The sequence below is a fragment of the Triturus cristatus genome, chromosome 10 (assembly GCF_964204655.1).
Source record: "Triturus cristatus chromosome 10, aTriCri1.1, whole genome shotgun sequence".
Taxonomy (NCBI): Eukaryota; Metazoa; Chordata; class Amphibia; order Caudata; family Salamandridae; genus Triturus; species Triturus cristatus.
Genome location: NC_140593.1, coordinates 327,847,329 through 327,871,429, shown reverse-complemented (window position 1 = coordinate 327,871,429; position 24,101 = coordinate 327,847,329). Strand labels below are relative to the sequence as shown.

Below are 24,101 nucleotides of genomic sequence, written 5' to 3'. Positions count from 1 at the left end.
CGAGGATCTCTATACTTATTTATGATTTAAAATGTAAATGTAAATGTGGGTGTACTTGTAAAGCGCAAATTTAACACTGATTACGTCTATGTACAGGTAATAACTGGGAGTAAAGTGGGTCAGTACTGATGAAGACATGGTGGTATTAACATAATAGTGTATATCTCAATGAGTAAGGGAATATCGCTATAGGATTATACATGTGTATGCAACCTACCCTCTTTTGTTTGAATCTTCTTGGCATGCATACTAACTGATGAAATTTTCTTTGTGCATATGCAGTATTTGAAACTAGAGTAGGGAATTTTTATAAGAATATTTTATGGATCTTTTTGGATTGTGGGTAGCAATGTGTGTATATATATATATATTCACTGAAAAAACCATAGGTTTCACACATGTTATAGTTAGTTGGACATTTCACTTGTACAAAACCATTGAAATTCCCCCGTTATAGTTAGTTCAGCTAACTATAACTCGCGCGCCCGCAATCCACTGCTGATGACGTCACGTATTACATCACTCATGACATGGTCAGTGACATCACTCATGACATCACTGATGACATCTCAAATGACATCACTGATGACATCACTGATGACATCATCCATTGAGTATGTGTTTCTGAACAATTTTAATATGTTTAATATATATAGGGAAAGGCCTGTTGAAGAATAAGTGGGTGTACAAGTGTGTAAATGGATGATTTTCTGTGGTGCATAACTGACTCTATAAGTGAGTCATTAACTGTATCTTACTGCAGACTAGTGACTAAACTGTGTAAATGTTTGTATGTGTCTGTATGTTGGTGTATAGGTGGCTGCATGGTTTTGTGAATACCTATATAAGTGTGTATATGAGTTATTGATTGCTTGTCTCAGTATCTGTATGGGTTCCTGAGTGTTTGTGTGGGTAGGGTGTGTGTGACTCTATGCATAGATGTGTGAGTGGGTGATTCTATGGGTGCATGGTTTTAAGAGTGCATCTGTGGTGGACTGTATGGTTGAGTGAGTGTATGTATGGGTGTGTTAGGGATTGAATGTATATCTCAGTGGTACATTTGTGACTAACTACATATGTGAAAGGCAGTATATATGCGTGTAAGAGTATATAAGTGGGTAGATGTGAGAGTGTGTGATTGTGAGAGTGACTGTATGGATGAGTGTGTGCTTGTATCAATGATTCTATAAGAACGTAAGAATGTGATACTATTTTTATGAGTAAGTGAACTTGAGTGTGTATAACCGCATAGGTGAGTAAATGGGAGTGTGATTATTTGCACGACAGACTAGGTGTGAGAGTACCTCTATGGATGATTGGTAGTGTGTGAGTGTCTATATAGGTGTATAAATGCATATGATAGTTTTGTATGGAGTGACTGTAAGTATGAGTGACTGTACAGGTGAATGAGTGGAGGTGTATGTAGACCTAAGAGTTAATAAGTGGGTATGTAGTTATGTTATGTTATGTTAGCCGGATTTATATAGCGCACAGCTGCCCCAGCAAAGGGGCGTCCCGGCGCTTATTGAGCAAGAAATCGGCACACAAGCAACACAATGAACAAACCCTGACAGTACTAGGCAACCAAAGAGAACAGGAAGGTCTTAATGGCCTTCCTGAAAGTCAGGAGATCATCAATGGCCCGGATGTGGGCAGGAAGTGAGTTCCAGAGCTTGGCGGCAAGCACACTAAAAGAGCGGCCCCCGGCCCTAACCCTTTTAAAGCGTGGTACTGTAGCCAGATGGAGCCCTGAAGATCTTAAGGATCGCGATGGTGCATACGGCGAGATAAGATGTTCCAAAATCTGAGGGGAAGAGTGTTTCAGAATTTTAAACGAGAGGCAGAGAGCTTTAAACTTAATCCTCTGAGATACAGGGAGCCAGTGAAATCCACAAATGGATTTTTTGGCTGAACAACGTCTCGGCAGGCCAACCAGAGCCCTGGCGGCAGCGTTTTGAACTCGCTGAAGTCTACAAATCTCGGACTGATTAGCTCCAAGTAAAAGAGAACTCGCATAGTCCAACCGAGACAGGATAGTAGCTTGTACAATAAGCTGTCTGGTTGGAGCATCGAAGAATTTGAAAATAGGTCTAAGCCTACGAAGAATCCCGAAGCATATGGCAGCGGTTTTCTTAGTGTGTGAAACAAAACTAAGTTTGGAGTCTAGCCAGATGCCTAGATTCTTTACCTCGGTGGCAGGAAGAGGGGTAGGGCCAAGCTCGGATGGCCACCAGTGATCACCCCACAGATGGCTCTGATTGCCGACGATAAGCACCTCGTTTTTTTTTGCATTCAGTTGCAAACAGTTATCTGTCAGCCAACAGGCCACTGATCTGATTCCCTCACGAAACTTTGTGGCCTCTGTGTCAGACGCCCCACTTATGGCAACCGCCAGCTGCGTGTCGTCAGCATAGGACACCATGGTCAGATTGCAACGCTTGACGACAGCAGCCAGCGGCAGGACATAGATATTAAAAAGTGTGGGGCTGAGAGCAGACCCCTGCGGAACACCCTGTGTAATAGAATGCGGTTTAGACTGGAAGGGAGGAGTGGCAACCCTAAAAGTGCGGCCAGATAAAAACGATCGAAACCAGTCAAGTGCCACGTGATCAACACCAACCTCGACCAGACGCTGTAGTAGAATTGCGTGGGAGACTGTGTCGAATGCGGCACTGAGATCTAAAAGCACTAGAGCTGCCGTTTGACCAGAGTCCACCAAAGTTCGCAGGTACTCAACCATAGAGAGAAGCGCAGTCTCAGTACTATGGCCAGGTCGAAAGCCATTCTGAGTAGGATCTAAAATATTAACAGAATGGATATGGTTAGATAGAATAGTGTTAACATGAGCCTCAGTCAGTTTTGCCACCCAAGGAAGGAGAGAGATGGGGGCGATAGTTCTCAAACTTTAGAGGATCCAGGGCAGGTTTTTTTAGAATAGGCATCACCAGCGCTTGTTTCCAACTGTCGGGAATGGAGCCAGACATCAAAGATAGATTAACCAGGTCACATAGCGGAGGAAAGCAGAATGTCGCAGAATCTCTAAATTGGGCAGGTCGTAAAGGATCCATAGGAGAACCTGATTTAACTTTCACCGCGATTTTATTAAATCCCTTCATCGAGAGCTCAGGAAAGAAGCGCAAAGACCTAATAGTTTTCGAGCCGGAAACAGGGAAAGAACGGTAAATGGCCTCCACCTTTTCCACGAAAAAGGCTGCCAAGCCCTCACAATGAGTGGCCGAGCAAATGTCAGCGACTGGGGCTCTGCTGGCTGTAAGATCCTATTGGTATTGGAGTATCTATGGTTTTGAGAATGGAACTCTGAAATTTTGAGTCGGTGTATCAAAGGTTATATTAGGGTGTGAGAAGATGTGGTAATTTATCACATGGTTGACGTCATCAGTGATGTCATCAGTGATGTCATTTGAGATGTCATCAGTGATGTCATGAGTGATGTCACTGACCATGTCATGAGTGATGTAATATGTGACGTCATAAGCAGTGGATTGCGGGCGCGCGAGTTATAGTTAGCTGAACTAACTATAACAGGGGAATTTCAATGGTTTTGTACGAGTTAAATGTCCAGCTAACTATAACATGTGTGAAACCTATGGTTTTTTCAGTGAATTTGCAAGGTTTTTTAAATGCTAATTCCTAACTATAATGTGTGTGAAACCTATGGTTTGTTCAGTGAATTTGCAAGGTTTTTTAAATGCTAGTTCCCAACTATAACGTGTGTGAAACCTATGGTTTGTTCAGTGAATTTGCAAGGTTTTTTAAATGCTAATTCCTAACTATAACGTGTGTGAAACCTATGGTTTTTTAAGTGAATTTGCAAGGTTTTTTAAATGCTAATTTATGAATGTATTATTATATTTTTTAAATATTTATTTTACAATAAGCTACCTATATATATAGTTATAGATTGACTTTATCCTGTAATATGGAATGGCTCAGCTTTTTTTTTTTTTTTAAATTTGGATAAAGTTGAACAGCATAGTTAATATCTTCTATAAACTTATAAACACTTTAAAATTATTTTTTTTTTTAAGGGTTTTTGACCGTGCGCGCACGGTGCGCGCACGGTGCACGCATGCGTACGTGCTCCATACGCGCATGCTCCGTACGCGCATGCGTACGTGCTCCATACGCGCATGCTCCATACGCGCATGCGCGCGTGCTCCGTACACGCATGCGCGCGCGCTCCGTACGCGCGTGCTATGTACGCGCATGCGCGCGTGCTCCGTACGCGCATATGCGTGCATGCTCCGTGCACGCACCGTGCGCGCACCGTGCGCGCACGGCAAGTCATGTGATTTAGAAACAACACTTTTCATTGGTTTATAGTAGTTTCAGTTCCAGAAACTTCCAACACCACACCCACTCCCCTCATTCTTACTTCTGATTCCCTGGGAGAAGGAGCTGAGCAGCTTTTCCAGTACTCCAGTACTTGAGAATGGCAGAGCAGCAGTCATCTTCTGGGAGTGAGCAGGAGACCCTTGTGTCACAGAGGCAGAGGAAACAGAAAAACTCTTTTATATGGCAATTTTTCACTTTTCCAGAGGGGCAGAAGAAGGTGAATGCTCAAAGTCACCTGCACTATTTGTGATGGTGTCTTATCAAGAGGAGATCCTAAAAAGAAATTCTCTTTTAGTATCTTCACTATGATCAGGCACGTTAGAGAAGTACATCCTGTGGCTTATGCTCGAGCTGCTAGAGAAAACCCTCCAGCAGCTCAGCCGAGCACATCCGCAGCAGCTCAGCCGTGCACATCATCGGCAGCTCAGCCGAGCACTTCATCTGCGGCGGCAGCTTCACCTGCTTCTGTTCCTCTGGATATACACCCTCTGTTCAAGAGGGTGCATATACGGTGCAATGCGTGCAATGCTCTTCTCTCTTATGGGGATAAGAGCATTCCCCTAATAGAGACCAAGATACAGCAGCACACATGCGGCACCCTATAATCTTTTTCATTTTTTTAGTTCCTCTGTTCCTCAATTAACACAACGGCTCTTTTTAGAGCCACCTAACATCTAAACACTTACATTTGATTTTGAATTCTATTTTTTTAATGATTTTTTTTCCGCCGCGACCGCACCGTGCGCGTACCTCGCGACGGTGCGCGCACGGTGCGCGCATGGTGTGCGCACCCCACGATTTAAAAAAAAAAAAAGTTTTTTTCACCCTTCATGGTCCTTCAGGGACCCCCTGACTAAAGCTAGGGAGTCAGGAACTCTGTACCCTGCCCCCTTTTCACGTTCTCCACCTTTCTTTTTCACTGTCACACACAAAATGGCGGCCAACACTTCCTGATTTCGACCGATTCGAATGTTGACTGACATGTAACCACCAATCACAATTACGCTCACGCACGTTAAGGTGCGCGCACGGTGCGCGCATATAGATATTTATGTATTTTTAACTGCAATTTTCTCAGGAACTACTGAACAGATTGACACCATATATGCAAAAGGCATATCCCTGACCTGAGGACTACCTCTTTGCCAAATTTCAAGTAATTCTGTTCAGCCGTTCGGGCTGTACCTTCGACTAAAGGTCCTATGGGAAAATGCATGGGGAAAACGCGTTTTGGGACCCCCCTTTTTTCTCAGCCCCCGCTTGACGAATCACTCCGAAACTTCCAGGGTAGGAGCTGAGCGGAGCGCCCCATTAGTTTTGAAAATTTCGCGAGGATCCGTCAACCGGCGCCAAAGTTATTCAAAATAGAATTTTCAGATTTCCTATGGAAACACGTCCTAACTATAACTATCTACTGGCGACCGCCAGTAGATAATATATATATATTTATTACTATTAACAGTTGGTTTTATGGATTATATTTTATGTATTTGTATTTTAAACAAACCAGGAATATTTATGTATCTAGTTAAGGAATCAACTGTGAATCAAATGTGATATTTACAGTATATTTATGAAATGCTCATTGTACATTTGCACTAGCTAGAATTTTGCACCTTGCTGTAGTATATAATTTCTTTACGCTGAAAAACTTGGGGTAACAATTATGTTGGAAATACAAAGCAACCGGCGAATAAGGACAATTAGCACATGCACTTTAAATTCACACTAGGCACTTTTCTATCAGCACATCGTCACTTTAATTGTTTATTGACAAATATTAGTATGTTATTGATCCCATAGATAAACGGGGTGAGATAAGCAGGAAACTAGATAGGAAGCAATTGCATTGTTGTACTAATGAGCTCTATATAGGAAACACTATTAAGTTTCTATATCCATATGTTTATAGTTTGTACATAAGTTATTGACTGACAATATACGCACAGTATTTGGTTCTGTTCAAATGGAGGCAATAGGGTTTTGCACAATGTAACTTTAGCCATAATTTCATGCATTAGGAATTAAGCATTTCTTTTTTTAAATATTTTTATTGCAGTTTTATATATAAACGGCACAGAGTTGTACAAGAAGTTAAAACGTGAAGGTTAATCAGATCTTCTTAACTATCGAAAGAAGAAAAAAAAAATCATCTTGTTACACAAGACAATCAAAAGAGGCACACAATTCACAAGTATCTAACAAAATTTACAAACAACAAAATTTGATATGACTGACAATAACAATAGATTTCACCCCCGCGCATTCAAATGGATCAGGGACCATTAGAAGCCTGAGACTCCTTCCAGCTCAGAATAGGAGCCCAGATGCGCCCACCCAATAATCTCCCTCTTTTGCCCTTTCTCTTGTAAATACCTCTTTCCAAATTAAACATGGCAAGCAGCTGCGCAAGCCAGTGCTGGAATGTTGGGGCCACTGGGTCTAACCAGGCCAAAGCGATACAGATCCGCACTATGGCCATAGCCAGGAAGAGGAAGCGATAAGATGGATCTTGCACTCCGTTGCTACTAACCCCGAGAAGTATTAAAGCCGGGGTTAGCTTAACTTTCACACCCAATGTCAGGTCAAGAAATATCTCGATGGAGTTCATTAAGGTTTCAAGATGTGGGCAGGACACAAACATATGAGCTAAATCAGCATCCAACGAGTCACACCGAGGGCATCTAACTCCTACCTGCCCCCCCCACCCTCATTTTGCAATCCTCGCCGGGGTGTAATAAAGTGCAAAACTTGTCTTATAATGCTGAGCTTGAAGCCCTGCAGAGCACACAATCGTCTGCCCCAGTTCTAAGGAATCAAGAAACTTCTCCGGTTCTACACCCAACCGTTCTGCCCATTTATTCCCATGTTTTTCCAGATCATCCTGCTTGAGCATTACTAGTTCAGCATATTTTGTCTTTATAGTGCAGTTCCTACCATCCCTTATAGCATCAATGACTTTAACTTTGCCAAAGCCATTGAGCCCTTCCACCTTCCTGCTAAAGAAGCTTCGTAGCTGCAGATATTTAAAAAAAGTTAGTCCTTTCAAGGCAAAACTCAGACTGGATGTTGCTGAACTGGCAAATTCCATCTGTCCATATTAAATCCCCTGCATTCCGAACCCTTTGCCTCGCCCACTCTGCCATAATTACATCAGAGAAAATTCCAGGAAATATAGGGTTTTTGTACAATTGTGTAGCAATTAATTCTCCTGAGACCCGTCTTCTTTTTAAGTGCAGCCCAGCAGGGTCTTATATTTTGTTCTCTTATAATAGCTAGGCTCACTAAATTTCATAAAGCAGTTCGCCGCTTCATCGCCAAGCAATAACTTGTACACATCTGGGAGCCCTGCTTCGGCCTAGGGATCCGTAGGGCACCCACCAAACAAACTACTCATATATTGGAGGGCTGCAGGCCAATAATAGGTTTTAAAATCAGGGACTGCAAAGTCACCTCTTTCCCTAGGCAGTGACATATACCTAAAAGCCCTCCTAGTTTTCCCGTGCGCCCAGATAAATCGATTCACTATGTTCTGCAGTGCCACAAACCAATGTTTTTCAAATTCTGAGGGAATTGCCCTGAACAGATAAAGTAATTTGGGTAAAAACACCATCTTTATCACATTGCAGCGGCCCACTAATGACATATGTAAGTTTTTAAATCTGTCAAATTCTGATTTTGCCATCCCAATTACGGGCTCGTGTTTCTTGCCACTAACTTCCCCAGTTCTGGTGTAATATCTATGCCCAAATAGACAGCTGATTCGGTTACTCGCAGATCATCCAAATCCACATTCCTGTTCTTAATTATCTGGGTTTTGTGCTTATTTTAAGGCATACCCAGAGAGCCTGCCAAAGTCATGTGCTACCATCTCAACTGCAGCTAACGCAGTTGAGGGATTGGAGGTAACGATGGCGACATCGTCCGCGTAGGCCAAAACTTTTGTTTCCAACCCCTGACAAACAATAGGCTTGATTCCATTGTTAGCCTCCAGCTGCTGTATTAAAGGATCAATATAGATGGCAAAAAGGAGAGCGGAACACGGGCAGCCCTGCCTTATCCCACGCTTAATAAAGAAAGGTGCGGTATTGCCCCCATTCAATCTTAACCGAGCCGTAGGTGCTCTATACAAAACCTGAATAGCTTCAATGAATCCTCTCCTAATGCCAAACCATCTTAGAGCCTCCCAGAGGTAGTCCCAGGAGACCCTATCAAATGCTTTCTCAGCATCCAGAAGCATGACCGCCATAGGGTCCCCTTAGACCTCTGTTGCATCGAAAAGAGTTATAACCCGACTAGTATGCTGCGTCGTTCTCCTCCCCAGTATAAACCCGTGCTGGCAAGGGTGAATTGTTTTCCCAATAATATAATTTAATCGTGTCGCCATAGCTTTGGAAAAGATTTTAACATCACTATTCATAAGTGTTATTGGCCTATATGACCCGGGTTCCCTGGGTGCCTTACCCTTTTTCAAAAAAATTATAATACCTGCTCCTGCCCAAGACTCTGTAGGAGAACCAACCTTTTCAGCTTGGCAAATAATATCAACCAGTTCAGGTCCGATTCTATCCACAAAAGTTTTGTAAAACTCTAGTGGGATCTGATCCGCACCGACAGCCTTACCAGAGGGTAGACTGCGCAGTGCACTTAAGAGCTCATCCTGGGTCAAAGCGGTCACAAGGATCTCATTGTCTTCAGGGGCAATGCTCTGCAAGGGGATTTTACTTAGATACTCCTGGATTGAACTTTGCTCCATCGAAGATATTTCACTATATAAACGTTGATAAAGTTGTCTGAACACTTCCCGGATCCCGGATGAGTCAGCCGTTATATTCCCACTATCATTCACAATTTCGAGTATCTCCCCTACTATACTCTTTTGTCTCAATCTATCTGCGAGGGTATGCCCCACCCGCTCACTGAACTCCTAGCAATGCTCTCTTTTAGCCAGAAAGCTTTCAGCGGTGTTAACAGCTGTCAGATCTCCTACTTCGGCCTTGGCTAGGGCCAGCCGGAGCAATATATCCTTGATTGGTTTGCCCATATTAATAGCAATAGCAAGCTCCTCCTCCATCCCAATCAGAGTATTACAAAGTGCTTCCTCTCGCTGTGCCACCTTTTTCTGCCGGTGCAAACTGTAGCTCAATGTCTCACCTCTGACCCCTGCTTTAAACGTTTCGCAAACTATCCCTGTACAAGCGCTCTCCCTGTTAATATCCCAGAATTTCCTTATTCCAATCTTTCATATGGAGCACATATTCTGGATCTTTTAGAAGCCCCCTTTCAAAGGTCCAGACCCGTTTGGGCCTCACCCCCCCAGTCAGGGCAACCGTGAGAACTAAGGGGTTATGATCTGAGAGTATCCGGGGATATTTCTCTATCCAAAACCTTGAAATAAAAAAATGTGATACCAAGAAATAATCAAGACGGCAAACAGCCTTATGGGGAGCAGAAAAAAATGTGTTACTAGGGTCTTCGGGCTTTAAATAAGCCCACACATCAGTAAGTCCATTATTCCTTACTAAATGCGTAAGGGCTTTAAAAGCCCACCTTTTCCGACCGGAGTATCCACCTCCCACACGACTCCAAAGCCCACCCAGCCCATTAATATTAAAATCCCCACACATTATTACAGGAGTTGGCCATGTTGCTAGCTCAGTATCCAAAAATGTAAAGACCTCAGGGTCATCACCAGTCGATCTATAGACAGAGCAGATTGTAAAAATGTCACCTCCCCATGAGCATTCGACCACAGCCCAATGGCCCCACCTATCAGATAATTTTCTTTTAGCTATTATATCCCTCCTCCGAGTAAGGATAGCGACCCCTCTTTTTCGAGTAGCTTGCTTGATATTAACCATAAGCTTATATCCAAGTTGTTCCAGGACGTTACCTCTGGTGCCTTCTATGTGGGTCTCTTGAATACATAGTATATCAATTTGTAATGTTTCAAGTAAGATTGCCGCCTTTTACCTTGGTCATTTAGCCCACAGACATTGATTGAAGCAATTCGAAGACTCATTATAACATATTAAGGAAGTTTCCCTCTAAAGAAAAACATGATTGCCTCTTTAATTCAACCAAAACTAGTCTACCTAAGCTCATTTTCTTCCCATTTCCATAGCTGTTTACCAAAGTTTCCCTCGCGTTTTGTACTGTGCAGTGCTGTGCCCTTACCCACCCCACCCCCAACCCTCCCTACCAAAAGACCCCCCCCCCCCCACCAACCCTTACAGTCAGATAGGTCAGACATGACCCATGCATGGCAGCCGATCTTGCATCTCGAGTCGCCGTGGTTTTTCCTGAGATTCCTTGAATACCTGTAGCTTACCGACTCCCTCCTCCAAGGCAACAGTTATATCTTCAATGTGAGTGACAATTTGATCCATATCAGTGCACAGTTTATTTACTTTGCGAATGGAGCCCTGCAATATTTTGGTGGCTTGGAGTGATCTTCGACTCTCCAGTCTAGCCTCTCCCTGCATCTGTTTGAGAGTAGAATACAGTAACTCTTGCGAGGGTGGAGCAGCGGATTCAGAGCCAATGGAGCCTCCTTGCGCAGCGACCTGTTAATCGTTTCCATAGGTCATACTTGTGGCAGAATAGTCTCATTCAAGCTTATGAGCCGTAGCTGAATCAGATTTAGCTAGTCTAGCTCTGGATCTTGCCCGTCGCTTCAAAGCTGAAGACCTACTACGATGCGTTTTTGTGTAGTAGAAGACTCCCCAGAATTTGTCTCATCGGAAGTATTGGGATCACTGGGCGTTGGCGTTCTTGACCACAATGGGATCGAAATTTGGCCAGCAGCATTGTCCAGAGATATGGCCATATGCGAAGCATCGGTCATAGTGACTGGACAGTTATTGCCAGCATTACCACCTTCCACGATAGAAACGGGGCCATTATCGCCTGTCCTGACAGAGCGAGCATTGGCACTAGCCTGGAGGGGCCGATCATCAAGTTCCACAGGATCATCAGGTTCCACAGGATTTCTATCTCCACTCGCTGTCTCATCCTGCTCTCCAAGCAGTTCTAGGGAAGACGGCAGAGATGGCAAGGTTTCCGCTTCGGCATTCTGGTTCGCATACAGGTCCTGCTCCGGTCCGGGTTGTGCGCTCAGCTGCAAACTCAGACGCGACGGAGAGTAGAGCCGAACTAGTCTCCGCTACGGCAGCCCCCATTGTACCCAATGATGTGGCCCCCGTTAAGCTGGGGGCATTCTGCTTTCGGAGAGAGACGGTAGAGACTGAAGCCGACATGAAGGCTTCTACGACAGTCGGCTGCCTCAGAGAGCCCTCCGCTGCCGCCGCGGCATGGAGACGGGTGCCTCTTGCTACGCCGGCATCTTTTTGCTTACTCTCGCTCGCGTCAGCCTATTTTTTCGAAGGGGCCCCACGCCGAGCTTGATTCGGACCCCGCATGGCCTCCATTGGGGGTCTTTAGCAGACTCCTTGACAATCTTGTTCACTTTGGGGGCCATAACCTGCCGACAGCTCCAGCGTACTTCTGGAGATACAGAGATATCAGCTGTAGGGGCAAAGCAAATCTCCTAGATCTCCGCAAGCATCCATGACATCCGAAACCCAGCACCCTGACCAGTGAATCATACAGGTAGGTGCGAGGTAGCATGGTATCCCATTATCTGCACATCCTTAAATGCCTCAGGGGGAGAGAGACTGCAGCAACTCTCACTGTCAGTCAGCAGCCATCTTGCCCAGCCAGGAATTAAGCATTTAAGCGGATATCATGAAAATGTTTATTTATATGATGGTCAAGCCATTAGCCGTTAGTGCAGGATTCTTTTATATGGCTAATATGTAGCATTTAAGCGAGAAAATACCTGATGCAATCTATTTTCTACGTCTATGGTTATGTTCATTGCACTTGCACTTTAAAAGGCGGTAGCACAGTCTGGCTGTGTCATGTGATCAAGGTCGTTGTACGACGAAACATCGCTGGAGTGAATGCGAGGTTTTTCACACACATACATATATATATATATATATATATATATATATGTGTATATATGTATATTTATATATATATATGTATATGTGTGTATATATATATATCAGGATACGGTTGCTCTGCAAGCAAGGGCGCACTCAGGACTCAAAAATCCTGCAAGGACATCAGCGCGCACCTCCACATTATCAGCCTGACGTGTTTCGGAGATGATTCCTTTCTCAAAGGCTTCCATCAGTAACTCGCTATGCTGCTGACGCCATCATTTCAATATTAATCCTCCAATGAGCTTTCACCATGGATTCCAGTGCATACTGGGAAATGAAGTTTTACAGCAGCCAACATTAAACCAAATGGTAATTGATGTGATTTATTAGAAAGTTCAAATGAACCCCCAACTGTGAAGAAGTGTCCGTTAGTGTCCCAAATCCATGCTTGAATCCCCACTTTGCGGTAAATACCGTGTCGTGGCCCCTTATTTGCATCCCAAGGGTGGTGCGCCCTTCACGCCCGAAGCCGGCGTGTAAACATCAGGATACGGTTGCTCTGCAAGCAAGGGCGCACTCGGGACTCAAAAATCCTGCAAGGACATCAGCGCGCACCTCCACATTATCAGCCTGACGCGTTTCGGAGATGATTCCTTTCTCAAAGGCTTCCATCAATAACTCGCTATGCTGCTGACGCCATCATTTCAATATTAATCCTCCAATGAGCTTTCACCATGTATTCCAGTGCATACTGGGAAATGAAGTTTTACAGCAGCCAACATTAAACCAAATGGTAATTGATGTGATTTATTAGAAAGTTCAAATGAACCCCCAACTGTGGAGAAGTGTCCGTTAGTGTCCCAAATCCATGCTTGAATCTCCACTTTGCGGTAAATACCGTGTCATGGCCCCTTATTTGCATCCCAAGGGTGGTGCGCCCTTCACGCCCGAAGCCGGCGTGTAAACATCAGGATACGGTTGCTCTGCAAGCAAGGGCGCACTCGGGACTCAAAAATCCTGCAAGGACATCAGCGCGCACCTCCACATTATCAGCCTGACGCGTTTCGGAGATGATTCCTTTCTCAAAGGCTTCCATCAATAACTCGCTATGCTGCTGACGCCATCATTTCAATATTAATCCTCCAATGAGCTTTCACCATGTATTCCAGTGCATACTGGGAAATGAAGATTTACAGCAGCCAACATTAAACCAAATGGTAATTGATGTGATTTATTAGAAAGTTCAAATGAACCCCCAACTGTGAAGAAGTGTCCGTTAGTGTCCCAAATCCATGCTTGAATCCCCACTTTGCGGTAAATACCGTGTCGTGGCCCCTTATTTGCATCCCAAGGGTGGTGCGCCCTTCACGCCCGAAGCCGGCGTGTAAACATCAGGATACGGTTGCTCTGCAAGCAAGGGCGCACTCGGGACTCAAAAATCCTGCAAGGACATCAGCGCGCACCTCCACATTATCAGCCTGACGCGTTTCGGAGATGATTCCTTTCTCAAAGGCTTCCATCAATAACTCGCTATGCTGCTGACGCCATCATTTCAATATTAATCCTCCAATGAGCTTTCACCATGTATTCCAGTGCATACTGGGAAATGAAGTTTTACAGCAGCCAACATTAAACCAAATGGTAATTGATGTGATTTATTAGAAAGTTCAAATGAACCCCCAACTGTGAAGAAGTGTCCGTTAGTGTCCCAAATCCATGCTTGAATCCCCACTTTGCGGTAAATACCGTGTCGTGGCCCTTTATTTGCATCCCAAGGGTGGTGCGCCCTTCACGCCCGAAGCCGGCGTGTAAACATCAGGATACGGTTGCTCTGCAAGCAAGGGCGCACTCGGGACTCAAAAATCCTGCAAGGACATCAGCGCGCACCTCCACATTATCAGCCTGACGCGTTTCGGAGATGATTCCTTTCTCAAAGGCTTCCATCAATAACTCGCTATGCTGCTGACGCCATCATTTCAATATTAATCCTCCAATGAGCTTTCACCATGTATTCCAGTGCATACTGGGAAATTAAGTTTTACAGCAGCCAACATTAAACCAAATGGTAATTGATGTGATTTATTAGAAAGTTCAAATGAACCCCCAACTGTGAAGAAGTGTCAGTTAGTGTCCCAAATCCATGCTTGAATCCCCACTTTGCGGTAAATACCGTGTCGTGGCCCCTTATTTGCATCCCAAGGGTGGTGCGCCCTTCACGCCCGAAGCCGGCGTGTAAACATCAGGATACGGTTGCTCTGCAAGCAAGGGCGCACTCGGGACTCAAAAATCCTGCAAGGACATCAGCGCGCACCTCCACATTATCAGCCTGACACGTTTTGGAGACGATTCCTTTCTCAAAGACTTCCATCAATAACTCGCTATGCTGCTGACGCCATCATTTCAATATTAATCCTCCAATGAGCTTTCACCATGTATTCCAGTGCATACTGAGAAATGAAGTTTTACAGCAGCCAACATTAAACCAAATGGTAATTGATGTGATTTATTAGAAAGTTCAAATGAACCCCCAACTGTGAAGAAGTGTCCGTTAGTGTCCCAAATCCATGCTTGAATCCCCACTTTGCGGTAAATACCGGCGTCAGCAGCATAGCGAGTTATTGATGGAAGCCTTTGAGAAAGGAATCATCTCCGAAACGCATCAGGCTGATAATGTGGAGGTGCGCGCTGATGTCCTTGCAGGATTTTTGAGTCCCGAGTGCGCCCTTGCTTGCAGAGCAACCGTATCCTGATATATATATATATATATATATATATATATATATACTTGAAGATGAAGGATCACAAGAAAACAACAGCCAGCCAGGGCAAAAATCTGGATCCCAAAGGATACAATGAGTCACAAAGAAATAAAATATCCAAGAAAGAAGTGACTCAAACAGATAGATTCACCAAAGAACAAAAATATATTTCCACTACAACGTTTCAGCTTCCGCCTTCCTCAGGTAGTACAAGATGGTTTGCTCTGTGGCTGCACAGATGACAGCTGAATTTTCAAAAAGCATCATGAGTGAAGATTCCATTTGGAATGTGGAATCAATGCAGTCCAGAGAGCTCTTGAGATATGCAGTAATCAGGTTGTGTTGTCAGTAATGTTCAGTCCATCTGGATGCAGTGATTTTAAACGGTACATCCAGAAGTTTTCCCTGGAGTCCAGTAGTTCTTCCTTTGAAACATGTTCCACGGGGAAAATCTTCAAATCTGATAGTGAATGATCCACAAGGTTAAAATGATTGGCTACAGGCTGGTCAATTTTCTTATTAATTATTGCAGATTTGTGGTTCCTGAATCGTGTACGGAGGTCATTCACTGTTTGGCCTACATATTGCTTTTTACAGCTTTGCCGTTGGCACTGAATCACATAAATAATGCATGTTGAGCGACATGTAAGATGCTGCCTTATTGCATAGGTCCTTCTCGTAACAGAACTAGTTGCAGATGATGTTTGTAAAAGATATTCACACGTGATGCACCTTTTAGAGTCACAGCAATGAACCCCTGCATTTGTTACAGCTTGCTTGAGTTCAGCTCTCACAATAAGAGATCGTAAATTTGGAGCTCTGCGGTAAGCAATGACTGGTGGTTTTGGAAAAACCTTTTGCAATTTTTCACAAGTGGACAGTAAGGGAAATGTTTTTTGCATTATATTTCTGTAGTTAGGAGCTGATGGATGATAGTCCACTACAAATGGAGTTCTGTCACTTTTGTTTCTGCCGTTGGTATTCGAAATAAGTGCTTCTCTGGGTATCTGCAAAGACTTGTCAATTTGTTGCTGTATGATATGCAGAGGATAGCCTCGCCTTTTAAATAATGTAGCAAGCTCCTGTAGATGGTCTTTACAGGTTTCCTCATTGCTGCAGATGCGTCTTATTCTGAGTGCTTGGCTGTAGATGATGCTCAGTTTAGTGTGGTGTGGGTGACATGAAGTCCAGTTTAGATACAAATGAGCATCTGTAGGCTTGTGGTACAGATCAGTTGTAATTTTGTGTTCATGAATGGTGAGTAGCACATCCAGAAAAGGGAGATGAGGATTCTGTTTAGTATTGCTGCTGGTAAATTTGATGGTAGGATGGATATTGTTGATATAAGCTGTAAATTGTTCCAATGTTCTACTTCCTGAATTCCATATTATAAATATGTCATCAATGTATCGTAGCCATACCAGTGGTTTGATGCTAGAAGTAGCAAGTATACATTACTGACAACACAACCTGATTACTGCATATCTCAAGAGCTCTCTGGACTGCATTGATTCCACATTCCAAATGGAATCTTCACTCATGATGCTTTTTGAAAATTCAGCTGTCATCTGTGCAGCCACAGAGCAAACCATCTTGTACTACCTGAGGAAGGCGGAAGCTGAAACGTTGTAGTGGAAATATATTTTTGTTCTTTGGTGAATCTATCTGTTTGAGTCACTTCTTTCTTGGATATATATATATATATATATATATATATATATATATATATACTCACTATATAGATGGATTACGATTCATTAACATTTGACATTTTATAGCTACATTCCATTTAAATAAGCATTGTATATATTATCTAATAAAAAAATAGCAATTTATGTTAAAAAATGCACTCACATTCAGTGATGCAAAGGAGAATACTCTTGATGTAAAAGCACTGCCAGTGTAAGCCTCCTGATGCAATTTTCTGGCAAGTAACAACGACACATGGAAATTTCTGACCTATTTTCGTAAATCTGTTTGATACCTGGATTTATTTTTCATGTGGGAATGTGCTTAGTGCTTTCTTCCCAGAAAATGGGTAAAACTCAGGCTTAGATAATATAATAGCTGATCTATTAATGTCAGAGCCGAAGATCTGAGGCCTTATATCCAGACCATTTCTAATGCCATACCCTGAAGTGCACACATTACTTACATGTGGCTGGGCATGGAAATCATCTCAGTGCTCATGAATGGCAATCGTAACGATCCTGCTAATTGGAGAATAAGGCCAATAAGTCACTTTAATAACATGTAAAAAATGTTTCTCAAATGGTATTGGACGGGCCTAAAGGACTCAATTCAATATATGAATGCACTCTCCCATTTCCAAATTTGCTTTAAACAAAATGTCAGCATGGTTGATCAAGTTTTTTAACTTACTTTATGAAATTGGAAGGCTGTGTCTTTAAAGGGTGAGGCATTATATGTGCCATTATTTGATTTAAAATCATTAGTGTGGCTGCCCAGAATGGGCATGCCAATGCCTCCACCCCCCAAAAAAAAGATTAGCCATAGGATTTGTGCCTCCCCGGGGAGGAAAATGGGGGCAATAGCCCCCGACAGCCCACTAGGTGCCAGGGGTTATGCTATTTATTTATACATAGGGTTGGGGGCTGCCCAGAATGGGCATGCCAATGTCCCCAACCCCAAAAATGGCTACAGTCTTTCTGTCCTTCCTTGGTGGCATATCGGGGCAATAGCCTTCGATCTGCCTCCACCTCACTCCACAAGGCGGCAGAAAGCCCACTAGGCGCTAACCTTTTTTGTTGCAATTTGCCTAGCTGTGGATATTAGGCCCTAGTGCTGCTGGCACCTAGGGAAACCTAGCTAACCTGTACATTGTTGAAAACTAGATACCCAGGGGAGTCTAGGATGGGTTTACTTGTGTGCCTCTCACCACGTTTTGTTACCCAGAATCCCTTGCAAATCTCAAACTTTGTAAATAAAAACACATTTTCCTCACATTTCTGTGATGGAAAGTTCTGGAATCTGCAGGGAGCTACAGACTTCCATCTAACCACCATTCCCCCAAGTCTCATGATAAAAACTGTACCTTACTTTTGTGGGTAGGCCTAGTGCCCCCGACAGTAAACGTCCCAAAATGCAACATGGACACATCACATTTTTCCGCTGAAAACGGACCCTTTTTTTGCAATATGCCTAGATGTGGGTTTTGGACCCCAGCTAAGCTGGCACCTAGGGAAAACTAGTAAACCTGTACATTTTTGCAAACTAGACACCCAGGGGAAGCCAGGATGTGGTTCTCACCAGGTTCTGTTACCCAGAATCCTTTGCAAACCTCAAACTTTGTAAAAAGAAACACATTTTCCTCACATTTCTGTAATGGAAAGTTTTAGAGTCTGCGGAGAGCCGCAAACGTCCACCCACCTAGCATTCACCCAAGTCTCCTGATAAAAATGGTACCTCATTTGTGTGCTGAAGTCTAAAGCCAACAACAGGAAATGCCCAAAACGTACTGTAGACACTTCAAAATTATCGATCACAAAAAGACTTGGTTTTGCGAGGGAGTCACCTATGTTTTTGGTCCCGGGCTCGACGGCCATCTAGGAAAACCTACCAAACCCAGACATTTCTGAAAACTAGACACCCAGGGGAGTCCAGGGAGATGTAGCTTGCGTGGATCCCCCAACGTTATCTTACCCAAAATCCCTTGCAAACCTCAAATTTAGCTAACAAAATCAAATTTTTCTCACATTCCTGTGTGGGAAAGTTGTAGAATCACCAGGCTGACACAAATATCCTACCTCCCAGCGTTCCTCCAGGTCTCCTGATAAAAATGGTAATCACTTGTGTGGGCAGGCCAAATACCTGTGGTAGGGAAGGGCCCAAAACCCATTGTGGAGACATCAAAATTACACAAATCGACCTGGATTTGTGAGGGAGTCACCTGCGTTTTTGATCCTGGGTTCGGGGGCCATCTTGGGAAACCTACCAAGCACAGACATTTCTGAAAACTAGGCACCCAGTGGAGTTCAGGGATGTGTGACCTGCGTGGATCTCCTAACGTTTTCCTACCCAGAGTCCCCGGCAAACCTCAAATTAAGCTAAAAAGAAGCACATTTTCCTCACATTTCTCTCTGGGATCATGGCCCCGGCATAGATGTACTACCACTCAGCATTCCCCTCAGTCTCTCAAGTAAAATGATACCTCACTTTTCAGAAATGTATAGTTCTTCGGGATCCATTATTGCTTTCGCACCCATTTCTATCACTAACTGGAAGGTGGTTGACCGCACACAAAATAGGAAAAATAAGCTATGTCCCAGTAAAATGCCAAAACTTTGTAGAAAATTCTGGTTTTGTGACAAAAGTCTATCTGTTCCTGAAAGCTGTGAAGATGGTGATTTTTGACACCACAAACCCTTTGTTGAAACCTTTTGCAGGAAAAAAAGCAGGTGCTTTCTTCTGCAGCACCTTTTCCCCATTTTTCCTATCTAAAAAAAAAATTGCTGTATTTTGGCAAAATTCTCGGTCCCCTCCAAACCCTGGATATCTTTAGAATCCTCAGGATGTTGGAAGAAAAGAACTCAAATTTGGCGTGAATACCTTATGTGGACAATAAGTTACAAGAGCCTAAGCGTGAACTACTCCAAATAGCCCAATAGCCCACAAAAAAGGCTTAGCACGGGGGGGAGCCCTAGCAGTGAAGAGGTTAATAAGTCTGTTTTTATACAATTGTTTTTACCAAAAAACAAAAGGTCTTAGCTAATGCCAGAAGTATAAAAAACAAAACACTTTTATAGCAATGGTCTCAACAATGTGTTGTGGGAAAAGAAACCTACACAATCTCTACTTTCCATATAAAATGTCAGACATGATTGTCAATTCATAATGCACTGTGATGTGTACTGCAGTTTGGTCATTTTTGTCATTTTTGTCTTTCTAGTTATAACGGAGAGTGGGATTCGGCTCGGAAAGCTTTAGATGATGTTATATACAGAGCTCAGTTGGAGCTGTATCCAGAGCCCTTGCTGGTAGGTTCACTATTTTTTGTTTTGCTTTATTACTTGGTATGCTAATTAACTGACTGCAAGTATAAGTGTGCTTTTTATCTTCTGAGGGTTTCATTTTGAGTTCTCCCTCCCCACATTCAAGTCTGTGGTTCTGAAAGCTAAACGCAATATCCACAGCCATTACTGCATCAACCCATAGAGCTGTCTAATGCAAATACAGTCACAGGAGAAAGAGGTAGATTACAGTAGCGGCTCACAGAAAATGAGAGTGGAGGGGCGGGGAAAGAGTGGGTAGCGGGGGGACATAATAATAAAAAAAACTTTTCTCTTCCGCCATGACTGTGTTGTGTGGTGATTGGTCTGAGCATCGCAGATTGGCACTCGGATGGGGACTGGGTACTTGGGCATGTTCCCTCACCAGGCTGTGTAATGCAGCCTGGTGAGGAACATGCTAAGTGCGCATGACTGTTTGGCTGGTCCCAGACGACCGGCCAAGCAGTCATGTGCACTTAGTGTACACAAACCAATCCTCCCCCTGTGCCTCCAGCCGCACACTGCCCTAACCCAGCCTTGAACTGGCGAAAAATAAAATTATAATAACTATTTTATCATTTTATTTTCCTGCTCAAAGAGCAGTGGGGTGACACTCCTCCGCCTTAGCAGAGGAGCCGTCCCTCGTAGACTGCCTGCGCAGTCAACATTACAGCCTTAATTGTCGAGTAATGCCTTAAATAAAAGTTGACATTGTCCCCAAGAGGTCATTTATATTTAATCAACTTCTGAAAGTGAATGGTGGAGTCAACCAAGTCCAGAAACGAATCTGGGACTTGCTTAATATGTATAGCTCACAGCAGCAGGAAAAATTGCCCACCAAACAATGTTAATACTGTCCACATCCTTGTATTTCCCTGATAATAGAGTGCCTTACGTTGAGTTTTTTGCTGATGAAGGGAATGAGATTAACTGTACTTTCGACTGAGGACACTGAGTGGAGCACTGTGTATGGTTGTTGTCACTATTGGGGTACTGTGCACTTGGAACACTGTTTAACACCCTCCAACAACTCCCCACACATACTCCCATCATACCCATACCCTACCCCCAAAAAGCTCATGTTCATCACTGCAGGTTCCATCACTTCTTGCCTGTACTAGGGCTCAGGGTCCCAGACCTGGTGTGGGGCCCATGATCCTCATTTCATAAAAGGGGACAGAGGAGTAACAAACTGCAGCCTTAAAATAAACTGAGAGACACATTTACAAGGTAGTGTCCAGTGAGGGTAATAAAGCAGGTGAATGCTGAGTAAATATCTACACCCATGTGGAGAGGTATGAAGAGACCTCATTGTGTGATTTCATTTATTGATTGAGTGAATAACTGACCTAGGATCATTGATCAGTGTTCATAACTGAGATGTTTCTTGATATGTAGATTTTAGATTTCTTTCATGGAAATGAATTCTGAGTGTTCGGTAATCAAATCGGCCGCAGCTTGTGATGGATGATGGCACACACCACTGTCAATTTACAGTTCAGTATTGTGGAGTCCATTAGGACATCTGTAGGTAGCACCTAGAGGCATTAGATCTTGGGGTACTCCCTTCTTTGGTTACAGAATATTGATCATTATCCCTCTTGCGTCAGATAGGAAATAATTGTATATTTGTTAATATAGTCTAATGTCTTTCATTAACCATTATTTTTCCAATCCTCCCTGCTAAAAATAAGTGTGTTATGCTAATGAAAACATGCAAAGTAATGATAGCTCCTTGCCTGAACCTTCAAACCCAGAGGTGAAATGACTTATTTGTACTTGTAAATGTCACAGAGCTGAAATTCTTACTTGGACTGTTGTCCTAGCAGATTGAGGCTGAGGCGCCCTATTTGAAAGTTTGTTTGCTCACTTAAAGGCCTCCGTCTTTATCTCATATCTTTTTGCTCAGATAAGGGTCTTGAGTGCAACACTGTTGATACTGCCTATAACTTGACCTTGATTCCAACTTTTTTGCCCCCAAATGGTCACACAAAGGGTATTTACTTCTTTGCTACCGCTGTTCATGCTAGTTAGGGAAGTGATGTGCTATCACATAAATGACATGTACCTTGTGAAGCTTCAAAGGGACTGCTATTGTGCGACAGCCTAAGGCAAGTAGATCAGTGCCTAGTCCTGCCAAGATGGACCAGTAGACTAGCCATGCTACTTTTGATGCCCTGTCACCCATTAAACACCAGACAGACTGCATTCAATTGCATCCTAATAGGCCTGTCAATTGTCTTCGAAACCAAATATTAAAAATTAAATTCTAACACTAGAATTGACAAACTCTTCCAACATTCCCATGTTAATGTCTATCCCCTTGATTTGTTAAAACATCTTAAACCTCTGGCGATCCAAAACACCTTCTGGATCACCTAATCAGCTTAGAAATCTGGTTGAATACTCCTGTTTTCAATAGTTATTTGTTCGTAAATCATAACTCCAATATTTGTCTTCATACAAGTGGAGAACTTGAATGTATTGCTGATATTGGGACTGTGGCTCATGTACCCTCTAGTACCAGATGTTATTCACTTGATACGTGTTGGGTCCTACATTACTGAACAGAACAGTCAATAGACTTTTGTGTTTTTTTTCTGTCATTGTGATTTGCTTAGGTAGATAGAGTGCCCCCTTTAAAAGTTATTTGCAGAATGCTAATATTGGAGTGGGTAGTTGATCTTCTCATAGAAGAAAGTGAGGGATCTGCATTCATTGTTTACCATTGTACATTGTCACAGAATCTAAGCGGCTCCCCGTAATATAGATATCTTTGTGTCGTTGACTGCCCTATTCCTACGGCTCTATTTTATGGGAAAGACTTCAGGGTGACATGTTCCCATCTAGTGCATGCCAGGCTTGATGGCTCAGTGGACTAACCCACCAACTGTAGAGATCAGGGTCAGAAGTCAGTAAATTGCCCGGTAAGGTTGAGGTTGGGGACTAAATGGAAAAGGGTGCACCAGATCATTCACTTAGCTGATGACTACTGAAGGTCACATTGAGAAACTAGATACTTACGTACAATAAAATAGTTCACAAGGAGGTCTGAAGCCTGCCAAAAGCTAAAATCGTCTTCAACAGTGCTATACAATTGGATAACAACCTTGCTCTATGTACATGGGCAACCTGTATAAGCAACCTGGTACAAGGCTCAAATTGCTCACAATACCATATAGACAATTTTAGACATACTTCGTGAACTAATCTTTCTAGCTCTTTTACTAGACATCTTCAAATATGATTTTGAATATGGATATGAAATTATTTTAGCCACACCCCCATTACATCTCCATGGCCTAGTCATGGTGTTTCATGACCCGCCAAGATCCAGAATCCCAGAGCCAGGCCTTGTCTACTATATGCACTGTGCAATAGGTTTCCACTTTAATTCTAGTTTGAGCTCTTCAGTACCAGAGTAGTGCCAGTGCACTGCTAACAGGTTTTACTCCATGTGAGATACTCCAGGCCCTAGCCATTTCCTCCTCCCTCTATCTGCAAGGGTTCAGATGCTTGGTTCCTTTTTGCCACTCACCCCTACCAGACTAATGGCCATTGGTGCCGGTATTGTTCACAACCTGTTACCAAGTTCTGACTTTCCCACTTCCCTCCTCTTTTTTTAGGTCTCCCCTGAGGCAGGGCATGTGCTCTCACTTGCAAGAAATATCCTATTCAATAAGAGGTTTGGAGCTTCCCCGTTGCTTATCATTTGTTGCCTTCATTGCCACTCTTATTTGCTGCCTCCTTATTGGCCTACTTGAGCCGGCTTCACTACCTCTTCTTTCGTGTGGAACATGGACCAACTACTGACTGATTTCTTTATAGGTGCCCTTTCACTGATCGCGCTTGTCTTGAGGTCCTTTTTTTCTGCCTCCCACTCTATTGCTTGTTCCCATTGTCCCTCTTGCCAAATCGCTTGGTTTTTTTTCCTGACGCACTCCATGAGAGTGCATGTTTTATACTGCTATCTCCCTTGTTATGCTTCTCAACCCGTCCCATATCGCTCTCAAGCCCAGTGTGCT

The 24,101-nt window shown here is 43.4% G+C and overlaps 1 protein-coding gene across 1 annotated transcript in view; it reads left to right on the top strand.

Annotated features, from left to right (window-relative positions):
* HYCC1 (hyccin PI4KA lipid kinase complex subunit 1) overlaps nucleotides 1-24,101 on the top strand; it is a 410,819-nt gene that overhangs the window by 317,620 nt on the left and 69,098 nt on the right. Inside the window, exon 9 of the mRNA XM_085631524.1 lies at nucleotides 19,977-20,064. Coding sequence (XP_085487650.1) covers nucleotides 19,977-20,064 — 88 coding nt within the window. The remainder of the gene's footprint in view (nucleotides 1-19,976; nucleotides 20,065-24,101) is intronic.